Raw genomic sequence first — 14,719 nt, 5'->3', positions numbered from 1 at the left:
CGGCATGGGTACGAGAAATGGGTCCATGCACCTTCCACCACACTTTAACGGGACGAAGTTAGTATATTTTGAGGTCAGTCAGTTTGTAGGACGCCGGGAGCGAGCGGGGTCCGCGGAGCAGCACCAAGACGTTGCTATCGCTCCAACTGCATCACGTGACTCCCCAGAAAAAGGTTTTTAAAAAAGACCGGGTAGCAAATCAGTTTATACACCTTTTAAGTCCTTATACACTTGTCACAGAAATTTTACACTATGAATTTAGACAAACTTCATTGAGAAATTGGTTTTGAGAATTTTGAATATGGCAAAGTAAAAAAAAGTGTATCTGTGTTTAGCACCCATTCCCTACTTTCAACTTCATTGCAGCTGAGGATAGAAGGGGCAGGAGTTGGAGGGGAGTTGATTGCTGTAGTACATCACAAGCTCACAAAGACCAACCAGGACCAGAACATTGAACACACCTACCATAGTCTACAACCCAACCTACCCTTCGAACTAAGTACCTACTGTCCTCTGGAACAGTAACCCAGCCTGGTCAATGACTTAATCCCTTTGACTATATTATGACCTTAATCGACCCTTTCCCTACTCTCAATCAATGCAACATATAAGCCACTGTGACACTCCTAAAGTCTTAATCAGGCCCAACACCACGAGAAATGCATCTGAACTCCCGTTCTCTTTGAATTGTTTTTCTTCACTTGATACCTTGTAACCTCCTCATTGTTCCATGTAAGCCACATTGAACCTACCATTAGGTGGGAAAATGCAGGATATAAATGTAATCAATACATATATATACATACATATTATTACTTTGATTTTATGATTAAGTAGGAAAGGCTACAAATTTTTCACAACCTGGTACAGTCAATGGTACTAAGTCACCTAGACTATTGCAACGCACACTACGCTGGCTGCAAAGAACAACTTGTCAAGAAACTTCAAACAGCCCAGAATACTGCAGCCAGACTCATACTTGGAAAAACAAAATATGAAAGTGCAAAACCCCTAAGAGAGAAACTACACTGGCTCCCACTTAAAGAATGGATCGCGTTCAAGATCTGCACAATTGTGCATAAAATCATTTACGGAGATGCCCTCGCCTACATGTTAGACCTCGTGGACCTACCTCCCAGAAATGCTAAAAGATCTGCCCGCACATTTCTTAATCTGCACTTCCCCAGCTGTAAAGGACTAAAATACAGACTAAAACATGCATCTAGCTTTTCCTACATGAGCACACAGCTGTGGAATGCACTACCAACAAACATGAAAATAATCAACGAAATAACTTTCGCAAATCTCTGAAAACCTCTCTCTTCAACAAGGCCTACCACGAGAATCCCTAGCTTAATTAAAACACTTCAACACCCACCCATACTTGGAAAGTCTTCTCTCTATAACTGATGCTCAGCTCTTTCCTTTCAGCCTTAATCTTTTTGTAACACCAATTGTATCTTTTACCCTGGAATGCCATAACAGGTCTCTGTAAGCCACATTGAGCCTGCAAATAGGTGGGAAAATGTGGGATACAAGTGCAATAAGTAAATAAATAAATCTTTACTTTTATTAGAATTATTTCATAAGCCATGCAGGCGGTCTGGCCAATGGGCAGGATATTAAGTAATTCATAAACTTGAAATTTGATTGTTGCCTTACAAGCCACCAGACCCTTGCACAGCCCAGGAAACCAGCTGGAAATCAGTTGTTTCCTGGAAGCAGAATAGCTGCTGCATATCCAGCTTATGAGGTTTTCTGAGGTAAGCACCTGTTTCCTGGTACTCAAATGCAGGGAGGCAAACATGGAACATGGAAATCAAGTCCAAGATGGCCACCGAATGAATCAGGTGTGCAAACAGAGCTCCTGTGATTTATCATAAAATTTTGGTTCTAATGCCGAAAAGATGGGGAAAAGCTGCGGCTGCAGCTTCCCAGAAGCTTAGACCCCCCTCTGTTTCAGGTCCAATGGATCTATATCTACAGAGAACTCCAGATTTGCGTCAGTGAGTGGCCTGCTATCTCAGCCAACGGGAGTTGGAGACCCACAGCAGAGATCTGGGCTGGAAGTTTCATTAAGTCCCAACAATAGAGTCCCTCCCCCACAGCCATGTGGAAGCAGTTCTTCGATATCAGCGTGTGTAAGCTTGGATACCGAAGTGTTGCCAAGTGAAGCAAGAGAGGAAGCAGTTTCAACTTTATCGGAGGAATTGAGAAGTGCTCAGACTTCCATTTCAACTGCACAACTGGCAGACTTTTCGGTGGGGGAGACAGGAGAGATGATTGAAGATGTGAAGATTTCACAACAAACTGAGGTATTGAACATTTCATTTACAAATCTTTTTGAAAAGCCCTCTGTTGTGACTCTAGATAGTCTGTGGTCACTGACTTAGGGAAGGCGTTATTGCCCCCAGATAAAGAAAATCAATGAAGAAATGCTTATATTGAATGGGAGAGTAAATGAAATAGAAAATGACTTGAAATCAGCTAAGGCACAAATCGTTAAACAGGAGAAAGAATTGAAGCAAACACAGACATTACAAATGACTATGGCTTAACAATTTAGTTAATCTCAGGAGAAAGACAGAGTTCCTGGAAAACAGCTCTAGAAGCAATAATTTACATTTCATCAATTTCCCTCAACAATCCCCGTGAGATATTAAAAAAATACTTTAAAGAAATTTTGGAAATGGGGGAAGAGAATATTCCCATTTGTCCAGGTCTTTTACCTCCCTGTGAAGAAAAGTGAGGAACAGCAGATACAGAATAATCGAGATAATCAAGAGCTTAATGTTACAGCTTTACTGGAAACTTCTGAATTAGATCAAATAACACCAACTACATTAGTGGTGACAGTAGCTCTAATTCCAGACAAGACTTGGATATTGAAGTTGTTTTTCAAAAATAAGGATAAAATCTTCAAAGGATTAAAAATTCGAGTTTTTCCAGATTTCTCCAGGGAAACGCAAAAATGACATCAGAAATTTCTTCAGATGAAGCAAGAGACAAAAAATTGGAGCTACGTTTTTTCTTAAATATCCATTTAATGTTTGGTCACTTATCAGTCACTGAAATATGTATATTATGATCCTATTCAACTCTCTTCTTTTATAACATCTAAAACTAAAAAGATAGAACAACTATTGAAAACTGATAGTGAATCTGATGAAACCGATTTATAATGTTTAATTATTTTCTTAATTTCTCCAATATAATGGACTCCACTTGTGGTTAAGTTTTTATTTCTTTTTTCCTTGTTTTATCTCTATTAGAATTATGTTCTATCTAGCTTTATTGTAACTAACCGAACTTTCTTTACAAGCTTGTCAAGTTTGTTTGATGTATAAATTTGAAAAAAAAAAAAAAAGGAACATGGAAATCACCTTTGGAAAAAAGCCGGGACTATGCAGATGGAGACACACTGGTCTGAAAAGAACAAGTATGGATCCTGACAATATAAAGCGTGTAGTTCTAAAACTATGTACTGAGGTGATTGCCCTCAGTGGAAAAAAAAAAAAAATCCAACCCACACACTTCAGTTTAAGGTCTTTGACAGTACTCCACTTGGAGTACAGTGTTCAGGTTGGGAGGCCGTATCTTGCGAAAGATGTAAAAAGACTGGAAGCGGTGCAAAGAAAAGCTACAAAAATGGTATGGGATTTATATTGCAAACTGTACGAGGAGAGACTTGCCGACCTGAACATGTATACCTTGGAGGAAAGGAGAAACAGGGGTGACATGGTACAGACGATCAAATATTTGAAAGGTATTAATCCACAAGCAAACATTTTCCAGAGACAGGAAGGTGGTAGAACTAGGGGACGTGAATTGAGGTTAAGGGGGGGGGGGGGGGGGGGGCAGGAGTAATGTCAGAAAGTATTTTTTTCACAGAGAGGGTGGTGCATACATGGAATGCCCTCTATAATAGTTCCATCTAACAAGCAAGTGCAGCCCCCTGCTATCTCCTTCCTTTACTACATTTAAAATAGGCCTGAAAACCATTTTTCAGATGCATTCTGTGACCACCATTAATTTGGGCTACTACTGGTACACAGTAGTGGATGAATCTACCCCCAATTGTCCCTTTATCCTCCTCCCCATGACCTCCATTTTCCCCTACCTTTTTTCCCATCTGTTCTCTGTCCTATTAATTTTATTGTTTTCAGTCTTATAATGTAAACAACCTAGATGGAGTGCAGCATATCAAATTTGAATAAAACTTGGAAGTAAGGCCTTCCAGAAATGGGTTCCCCACATCTGGCTCCAGCAGAAAGACAGCTACGCTGCCTCAGTTATTATGCTCCACCCAGCCCCAAATCTTCTGAGCTGCTTTTCCCCATATAAGCCCCCCCCCCCCCCCAAAGGGCCCAGCACTGTCCCACATGGAGGTTTCCTTGACAAGACCACCACACTGGAACCCCCCGCGGGACTGCTGCACATGATCTCAGGAACAGAAAGGAAATGGCTTGTATTCACACCAAGCCTATTGGGACCGTGGTACCTGCCGGCTGGTCAGAGGCAGGACCAGCAGCTCCCAATTCGGCTCCCCCTGTTGAAGGAAACAGTCTGTCACAAGCTAGGCAAAGGGAACCTGCAACTGTGCTGAGCTCCCGGCTCCTGCAGGCAGAGCAGCGTCTGTCAGCTGCTATGCCCAACCACACAGACAGCCTACCTAGGCCCGTGCACACCTGCCTAAGGTCCCCCTAGGCTACTGAGGTGATTGTTTTATTTCCTTGAACAGGGAAGTAAATCAGCTAGGAAGCCCTCTTTTTGGAGGGTTTAGGCTACCCAGAATCTCACAGAGCCCCTGGCGAGGAAAAGGGAGTAGAGACAAGGATAGGGACCCACATCCTGGCAGGCAAGGCCCCTGTAGGGACAAAGCCTGACTACTACCCAGTGGATACCTTTATGTGCTAGCTGGGGGCTGCAGAGCCCTAGGTCTTTGTTCAAAATATTGGATAGTAGCAGCCTGCATTTTAGTAATGTCATTGAACTCTCAGCTCTCTACCTCATTCTGCGGTTAAGAAAAGGAACGCAGTCGCACTTAAACTTGTATAACTGGGATGCTAAGGAAAAGCCCTTTTTGTGCAAAAGGCCAGGATATGCAAAAACGTCACAACAGACCCTCTCTGCTGTAAAGATCAATAGTTGAGAAACTCTGTACACAGTATGACACAGGATATTACCTCACTGATGTTGCCTTCTGTCCCATCTAAATAAAAAGTGCTTTACATTCTCGTGTAAGATTAATTTTTGCATACACAAGGCAGGCTTGCTTCTCTCATCTTAGACTTTATTCTAGAAAGTTACTCGGGTACTTGCCCACATGAAATTTCAGATCTGTTGCACGGACCGTTTTGCTTCATCAACCAAAAATGTATCCTAGATATACTTCCCTACTATTTATATAAAATACTCAAATCTTCTGTAGAAGGTAAAATTATGTATAATCATACCTGATAATTTTCTTTCCATTAATCATAGCTGATCAATCCATAGACTGGTGGGTTGTGTCCATCTACCAGCAGGTGGAGATAGAGAGCAAACTTTTGCCTCCCTATATGTGGTCATGTGCTGCCGGAAACTCCTCAGTATGTCGATATCAAAGCTCCATCCGCAGGACTCAGCACTTAGAGAATTACACCCACGAAGGGACACTCTGCCCAGCTCACCACCGCCGAAACGGGGGAGGGGAATTAACCCAGCTCATCCCCACACAAGTGGGGGAGGGGAATCCGTCCAGCTCATCCCCGCGGAGCGGGGGAGGGACACCACACCCGCCGATGCGGGGGGATCTGGCTTATCCTGCAACCGCAACCGCGGGAGGAGCTGACTGACCCTAACACCGCCGAAGCAGGAGGGGTACAAAGCTGCCCTACAGCCGCACGAAGCGGGAGGGAGTGCCGGCAGAATTTTAAGTCTCAATCCAGCCCCGTAAAACGGAGGGGAGAGGAATGCAGCAGCTCACTGTAACACAAACTCATCTTAACTCTTGAAGAATCCAAGTGAAAAAACTTGAACACGAAGTCTTTCTGAAGTAACTGAAGACTAAACTTGAACCTGAAATGCAACCAGAATAAAAACAGTACAGATATCTGGGAGGGGCTATGGATTGATCAGCTATGATTAATGGAAAGAAAATTATCAGGTATGATTATACATAATTTTACCTTCCATATCATCAAGCTGATCAATCCATAGACTGGTGGGATGTACCGAAGCAGTACTCACCCAGGGCGGGACATTGAAATCCCTGACCTCAACACTGAAGCTCCAAACCGGGCCTCCGCCCGTGCAGCCACAGTCAAACGGTAATGCTTGGAGAATGTATGAGCCGAAGCCCAAGTTGCCGCCTTGCATATCTCTTCCAAGGAGACGGATCCGGCCTCTGCCATCGAGGCCGCCTGAGCTCTCGTGGAGTGAGCCTTCAGCTGGATAGGCGGCACCTTCCCCGCGGCCACATAAGCCGCTGCAATGGCTTCCTTGACCCATCTTGCCACTGTAGGCTTAGCAGCCTGCAGACCCTTACGAGGACCTGCAAACAGGACAAACAGATGATCCGATTTCCGGAAATCATTGGTCACTTCCAAGTATCTGATGATGACTCGTCTCACATCCAGATATTTAAGAGCAGAGTACTCCTCTGGGTAGTCCTCCCTACGAAAGGAAGGGAGACAGAGCTGCTGATTCACATGGAAGCGAGAAACAATCTTGGGCAGGAAGGAAGGCACTGTGCGAATAGTCACTCCTGCCTCAGTGAACTGCAGAAAAGGCTCTCGACATGAGAGCGCCTGGAGCTCGGAAACTCTTCTGGCTGAAGTGATAGCCACCAAAAGACTGCTTTCAACATCAGGTCTTTCAGAGATGCCCTCGACAAGGGTTCAAAAGGCGGCTTCTGCAATGCTCTTAGTACCACGTTGAGATTCCACGCAGGCACCACTGAGTGCAGAGGAGGGCGCAGGTGATTAACTCCCTTGAGAAAGCGCACCACATCTGGCTGCGAAGCCAGGGAAGCACCCTTCAGGCGGCCCCTGAAGCAAGCCAGAGCCGCTACCTGGACTTTAAGGGAACTGAGCGACAGGCCTTTCTCCAGACCTTCTTGCAGGAACGCCAACACTGAAGAAATTGGAGCAGTGAAGGGAGAAAGTGAGCCTGCTTCACACCACGCTGCAAAGATACGCCAAACCCTGGCGTAAGCAGTAGAAGTAGAGCGCTTCCTCGCTCTCAGCATAGTGGCGATGACCTTGTCTGAGAAGCCCTTCTTCCTCAGACGCTGCCGCTCAATAGCCAGGCCGTAAGACCAAAGGGGGAGGGATCCTCCATCACCACGGGACCCTGATGTAACAGGCCCTGCTCCACTGACAGCCGCAGAGGATCGTCGACTGAGAGCCTGATCAAGTCCGCATACCAGGGACGCCTGGGCCAATCCGGACCCACCAGGATTACCCTGCCGGGATGCTTTGCCACCCGGTCTAGCACCCTGCCCAACATGGGCCAGGGCGGGAACACATAGAGAAGCTCTTGTGTCGGCCACTGTTGGAGAAGAGCATCTACTCCCAGGGATCGAGGGTCCCGTCCTCTGCTGAAAAAGCGCGGCACTTGGCAATTGGCCGATGACGCCATCAGATCTAGGCTCGGCTGGCCCCAGCGCTTCGTGATGTCCAAGAACGCCTGAGCAGATAGCTGCCACTCTCCGGGCTCCAAGGTATGGCGACTGAGAAAGTCCGCCTTGACATTCATGACTCCGGCAATGTGGGCCGCTGAAAGCTGCTCCAGGTTCACTTCCGCCCACTGGCAAAGATTCATAGCCTCCTTGGCTAGAGGGGCGCTCTTGGTACCTCCCTGGCGGTTGACATAGGCCACAGCCGTGGCATTGTCCGACAGGACCCGTACAGGCTTCAACACCAGTACCGGGATGAACTCCAAAAGCGCCAACCGAATGGCTCTGAGTTCCAGGAGGTTGATAGACCACTTTGCCTCTGCAGGAGACCAGAGCCCCTGCGCTGTCCTTCCCAAGCAGTGGGCTCCCCAGCCCGACAACGAGGCGTCCGTCGTGACGACAATCCACTCTGGGGTCACCAGAGGCATTCCCGCAGACAACTTGTCTGTCTGCATCCACCAGCTCAGCGCCTTGCGCACTGCTGGGTCCAAGGGAAGGCGCACAGCATAATCCTCCGACATCGGAGTCCAGCGCTGCAGCAAAGAGTGATGAAGCGGTCTCATATGAGCCCTGGCCCAGGGCACAACTTCCATCGTGGCCGTCATAGAGCCCAACAGCTGCACATAGTCCCAAGCCCGAAGTGGAGAGGCTACTAGGAACTGGTCCACCTGAGCCTGAAGTTTGACAATCCGATTGTCTGGCAGGAACACTCTGCCCACTTGGGTGTCGAATCGAACTCCCAGGTACTCCAGGGACTGAGTCGGGCGCAGCTGGCTCTTCTCCCAGTTGATGATCCATCCCAGGGAGCTCAAAAGAGCAACTACCCGGTCCACAGCTTTGCCGCACTCTGCATAAGAGGGGGCTCGGATCAACCAGTCGTCCACATAAGGATGGACTTGTACCCCTTCCTTTCGTAGGAAGGTCGCGATGACCACCATTACTTTGGAAAAGGTCCGCGGAGCAGTAGCCAACCCGAAAGGGAGGGCTCTGAACTGGAAGTGTCGTCCCAGGACTGCAAAACGCAGAAAGCGTTGATGAGGAGGCCAGATGGGAATATGCAGGTACGCTTCCTTGATGTCCAAGGATGCCAGGAACTCTCCTGCCTTCACTGCCGCTATAACAGAGCGGAGAGTCTCCATGCGAAAGTGCCGCACTTTCAAGGCCCGATTGACCCCTTTGAGGTCGAGGATAGGCCGGACAGAACCTCCTTTCTTTGGTACCACAAAGTAAATGGAGTAACGTCCCTTGCCAAGCTGACTTTCTGGCACCGGAACGACCGCGCCCAGGCGGATCAGATTGTCCAAGGTCTGCTGCACTGCCACAGCTTTGACCGGAGACTTGCAGGGAGAGAGTACAAACCCGTCTTTTAAGGGTCGGCAGAACTCTAGTTTGTAGCCGTCTCTGATGACTTCCAGCACCCACGCGTCTGAAGTTATTGTGGTCCACTCGCCCAGAAACGAGGACAGCCGTCCTCCAATCTGCACTGGGGCGTGGACCAAGACCCCGTCATTGGGTACGAGACCCTGGGGGAGGACCGGAGGGAGCACCTCCGGGACGGCGGTCTCTGCGAAAGGAATGCTGCTTGGGGGAGAAATTCCTCTTGAAGGAAGAGGGGGCAGAGCCCGACTTGCCCGGGCGGTACCGACGGGCTTCCTGCAACCGTCCTCTGGAGGTACCGGGACGAGTACTAGCCCGAGCCCTGACCTCTGGTAATTTCTTGCCCTTAGACGTGCCGAGATCGGTCACGATTTTGTCCAGCTCGACCCCAAAGAGCAGCTTGCCTTTAAAAGGCAACCTAGCCAGGCGGGATTTAGAGGCGTGGTCAGCAGACCAATGTTTCAGCCAAAGCCACCGCCGCGCAGAGATTGTCTGAGCCATGCCTTTCGCTGAGGCCCTCAAGACATCATACAGCAAGTCTGCCAAATAGGCTAAGCCCGATTCCAGGGCCGGCCAATCAGCCCTCAAGGAATGATCCGAGGGGGAAGCCCGCTGCACCATAGTCAGGCACGCCCTGGCCACATAGGAGCCGCAAACTGAGGCCTGCAAACTTAAAGCAGCCGCCTCAAAGGACGACCTTAAGGCCGCCTCCAATCTTCTGTCTTGGGCGTCCTTTAGGGCCGTGCCACCTTCCACCGGCAACGCCGTTTTCTTAGTCACCGCAGTGATTAAAGAATCCATGGTAGGCCACAGATAGGCCTCACGTTCACTCACAGCCAAAGGATAGAGGCGGGACATAGCCCTAGCCACTTTAAGGCTCGCTTCTGGGACATCCCATTGAGCCGAAATTAAGGTGTGCATGGCATCATGCACATGGAAGGTTCTAGGCGGGCGCTTCGTCCCCAGCATAATGGCAGAGCCAACAGGGGCTGAGGGAGAGACGTCCTCCGGAGAGGAAATCTTCAAAGTGTCCATGGCCTGTAACAACAGGTTGGGCAAATCCTCTGGGCTAAAAAGCCGCGCTGCAGAGGGGTCATCCGCTCCATCCGAGCGGGGATCCGTCTCCTCCAAGGAATCCGCAAAGGACCGTTGGGAGACCTCAGACACGCTGCCCTCATCTACATCGGAGGAGACAAATTCCTCCAAGGCCTGGGAATCAACCCGAGGGCGTTTACCTCTGGGAACCTCAACCTCTTTACCAGACGAGGGAGCAGGGGCAGCGTTGTGCATGAGGAAGGCCTGATGCAGCAGCAAAACAAACTCGGGGGAGAAACCCCCCAGACTGTGCACTTCCGCAGTCTGGGCAACAGCCCTAGACGCACCCTCAACCGGCGCTCGCAATAGCGGGGGGAGAGACATGCTGCGCATCCAAAATGGCGTCCGGCGCGAAACTCCGCGAAGGAGCCGCGCGGGAAGAACGGCTCTTAACTTTAGCCGCTTCTGTGCCGTCGCCCAAATTAAGGGCGTTCATGGCATTAATGTCTCCAACCTCAAGGGCGGCCCAAGAAGAAGCCGTCCGAGCCGCGTGGCCGGCCAAGATGGCGGAGGCGAGGAGCGGGGGATGGGCGTTTATGGCGGGAAAAACCGCCACGCCGGAGGAAGGACCGGGACATTCATCGGTCACGAAACTGTCACCCAACAAGGGCGAATCAGGCTTGAAGACCCCCGCATCCCCTCTAGAAGCGCTCAAGCGACCCGGGGAGCGACCCTTTGCGCCCTCGCCCTCCGACGCCATATGCCACGAGGAGAAGAATCGGGGAACCCCCTGCCCGCTATAAAAAGGTAAAAATTACCTGCTGTCCGCTCCGAGTTGTAACGACCTGGTGTCCCAGTGAGTAGCTGCAATAGACGCTTAAATAAACGTCGAAATAAACGCCTTTAAGGACGTTCAAAATTTTTTTTTTTTTTTTAACGGAGCCAGCGGGAGGGGGGAGAAAAAGAGGGACCTGGCACCACCAGGTTTGCACTTGCTCAAAAGAGCCCTCAACCCCAGGCACTCAACAAAACCTAAAAATTAGGCTTGGAGGCCTAGCCAGAGCTGCTGCTGTGTGTGACCACCACCTGCTGAGATAGAGAACATACTGAGGAGTTTCCGGCAGCACATGACCACATATAGGGAGGCAAAAGTTTGCTCTCTATCTCCACCTGCTGGTAGATGGACACAACCCACCAGTCTATGGATTGATCAGCTTGATGATATGGAAGTTTCCTTTCCAAATGTATACTCTCCCTCCAGCACTTTATCAGCACAAATATCAGCTCAAGAGTTTAAGTAGGGTACTTACAGATCTCTTACACTATACACAATGAACATCCTATTCACATCAACTAAAATTAAAGATTTTATTTTTCCAACTAAATTCCAGTACTACAAGGGAAGTAAAACATTGTAAAATACACTGAAAAAAATGAAGCAATAAACATGTTAAAAGACAGAATAAATAAAAACTACAAAAACTGCAAATCATAAACCCATTCTTAATGCCAGAGTCCTGGAATACAGAACTGCCCTCCTTTACTCTTCACAGGCAGTTCTCTGGGCTATTTGCTTCAAAGCGTCCTGTAGTTAACATTCTAACTTACATTACTGTGGTAACATACATTGTTGTGCTGAGTTACGAAACCACACTAACTTCAGTCAGAAATGCACTCTGTGCGATTTTACAGTTTTATTTATGGCATCAGTGAAGGGCAAGTTCTACAACACCAGCTTTAATCCTTTTGTTTAATCCTTTTCTTGTTTAAAACATTAACAGAAACCAAATTTCAATGATAGAGCAAATGAGGCCACTGGTATATTAATATAGGTAGCAGTAGGTCCACATCCAGATGGTAAAGACATCAGACAGCACTCCAAAATCAGTTGCTGCATAGTGGTTGCCACTGACAAAAGCTTGAAAGAACCTGTGGTCGCAGAGGAAATATGGTATTGTTGCAAGTCTTAAGTGGGACACCTTGCAACAATTGACTGGGAGAAAGGGCAGCCCACTAATGCAGAAATAACAGTTCATGATACATCTGAGGAGAAAAGAAAACAAATATTAGAATAAAAGTGTATGAAAGTGCTAAAACCTAGGAAGCAAGACAAACAATGCAATGTATTATGTACAAAAATATTTATACAACAGGAGATTTCCAATACCATAATAGAATTACACAGAAATGTGATTTTAGGCCCAAGTTTTGTGGGGGGTTTTTGTGTCATGGATTCTTATATAAATTAACCCTACAATAGCTCATTACAATAAGACAAAGAGGGTCCCTACAGCACTGGACTTTTCTTAGCCATTATTCTCACCACTTATGTTCATAGGGTGTAAGAATCCAGCTTTCCCCCTCTACAATTTCAATCACTCAGAAGGCCAAATTCCCCCAATTGTCCTAATATATACCTTGAATGTTTTTAATCTAACTCCAACAAATTACAAATGAAAAAAAAAAAAAAGGAGAGAAAACACCTTCTGGAAAATTCTTTGGAGTAGTTACATGAGACTGGAGAAGGGCTGCTATGGTCCATTTAATTGATGACATTAGATGAACTACAAGTCAGCAAGCCTTATTTCAGTGGTTGGGGGGGGGGGGGGGGGGAAAAAAAGAGAGAGAGAGATACTAAACAACAATAATGAAGTCTACAAGCTAGTGTGTTGCAGGATCTAAGACAACATTTGGCAGAAGCAAATTGGGTCAAACCAATTTTTTGTATTGGTAAATCAAAAATTAGCTCAAGGCCATGCACTGATGTTGTATACTTTGATTTATTTACTAGCCATTGAGCCCGTTAAAATGGGCTAGTATGGGTTTTTTCCAAAGCCCCCCCCCCCCCCGGAGTCGCCGCCACCACCCCTCCAGGGCCCTCTTCGCTATTGAACTTACGTCACCAAAACGCAGCACGCAGATCAGCAGAGCTACCGTCGGCCTTCCTTCTCTGCCTATGTCCCGCCCTCGTATGACGTAATGTCAGCGAGGGCGGGACACGGGCAGGGAAAGAAGGCCGACGGGAGCTCAGCTGATCTGCGTGCTGCGTGTCGGCGATGTAAGTTCAATACCGAAGACAGTGCTCGGGCCGGGTGGAGGGGGGGCAGCGGCAGCGACTCCGGGTGGGGGGAGCAGTGGCAGCGACCTCGGTGGGGGGTTCGGGGAGCGGTAGCAACGTCGGCGGTTCCCTCCCTCCCCTTCGCGCAGTTTCCCTCTCTGTCCCACCCCCGTCATCACATATTGACGCGGGGGCGGGACAGAGGGAAGTCTCTACTGCGCATTTGCGAGTACGGTCACTCGCCATTTATATGTTTGATTGCATTTGTATCCCACATTTTCCCACCTCTTTGCAGGCTCAACGTGGCTTACAATACATCATGGATAGTGGAAATAAGAAGAGAATAGACATTTGGTATTACAGAAGGATTTGGGGTTGCATGGTAATGGAGTATATGATAGTAATATAACAGAAGGCAATATTAAACATTTCTGGATATATGTGGGGAGTTTCACATGTGTTGATCTTTGTAGTATATCTTGTCAAAGAGATGGGTCTTCAGTAGTTTGCGGAAGTTGGCCAGTTCATAGATCGCTTTTAGGTTGCATGGCAGCGCGGTCCAGAATTGCGTGCTCATATAGGAAAAGGTTGATACGTGCATTAATTTGTATTTTAGACCTTTGCAATTGTGGAAATGAAGATTAAGGAATGTGCGAGATGATTTTTTAGCATTCCTGGGTCTATCAGGTCTGACATGTAGGCTGAGGCATCGCCATGGATGATTTTGTGAACTAGGGTACATACTTTGAACGTGATGCGTTCTTTGAGTGGGAGCCAGTGTAGTTTCTCTCGTAGGGGTTTTGCACTTTCGTATTTTGATTTTCCGTGTTCTGGGCTGTTTGGAGTTTTTTTTTTTTTAGTATTTGCTCTTTGCAGCCAGCGTAGAGTGAGTTGCAGTAGTCTAGATGACTGAGTACTAATGATTGTACCAGATTACGGAAGACGGTCCTTGGGAAGAATGGTCTTACTCTTTTTAATTTCCACATTGAGTGGAACACCTTTTTGGTTGTGTTTTTCACGTGATTCTCAAGTGTTAGGTGCCGATAAATGGTAACTCCAAGAAGTTTTCAACAAAAAAAAATAGTAGTGTTAGTGAGGCCTCAGAATACTGTACTTAGCTTTGGAGATGGTATCTGGGAAAGGATAGCCTCTAAGAGGTGGTTCAGAGAAAGTCAAAATGGTGCGAGCTCTGCACCAAAAGACAAATGAGATTAGACAAAGAGGCATATTTTCAAAGCACTTAGCCTGCCCAAGTTCCATAGGTTTCTATGGAACTTTGGAAGGCTAAGTGCTTTGAAAATGAGCCCCTATATAGGGACCTAAGCATGTATACCCTGGAGGGGATTAAGTATGGGGGATATGATAAACATTTAAATTATTTAAAAAAAAAAAAAAAGTTTGTACTAGCAACTCAGACTTCATAATCAATAGAAATATTCCTTTCCTAGCTATGTGGTGAAATGTCTTCAGTTAAATCTTTTCATTTTTTCTGACTGTGAAGGAAGCCTGTATATCACACCGATGTAAATACATTTTCCATTCCCTCTTTTCAGATTAACCCACAGTGCTTCTTACTTACACCATATGTG

General features: G+C 47.2%; 1 protein-coding gene across 1 annotated transcript in view; it reads right to left on the bottom strand.

The window, feature by feature from the left end:
* Window positions 1–11,426: 11,426 nt before the first annotated feature.
* LOC115467283 (akirin-2-like) overlaps window positions 11,427–14,719 on the bottom strand; it is a 39,580-nt gene continuing 36,287 nt past the window's right edge. Inside the window, exon 5 of the mRNA XM_030199111.1 lies at window positions 11,427–12,115. Within this exon, the coding sequence (XP_030054971.1) occupies window positions 12,105–12,115 (11 nt within the window). The 3' untranslated portion in view covers window positions 11,427–12,104. The remainder of the gene's footprint in view (window positions 12,116–14,719) is intronic.

The sequence above is a fragment of the Microcaecilia unicolor genome, chromosome 3 (genome assembly GCF_901765095.1).
Source record: "Microcaecilia unicolor chromosome 3, aMicUni1.1, whole genome shotgun sequence".
Classification (NCBI taxonomy): Eukaryota; Metazoa; Chordata; class Amphibia; order Gymnophiona; family Siphonopidae; genus Microcaecilia; species Microcaecilia unicolor.
Note: the sequence above shows the minus strand (reverse complement) of the source record. Positions and strands in the feature narration are given on the sequence as shown.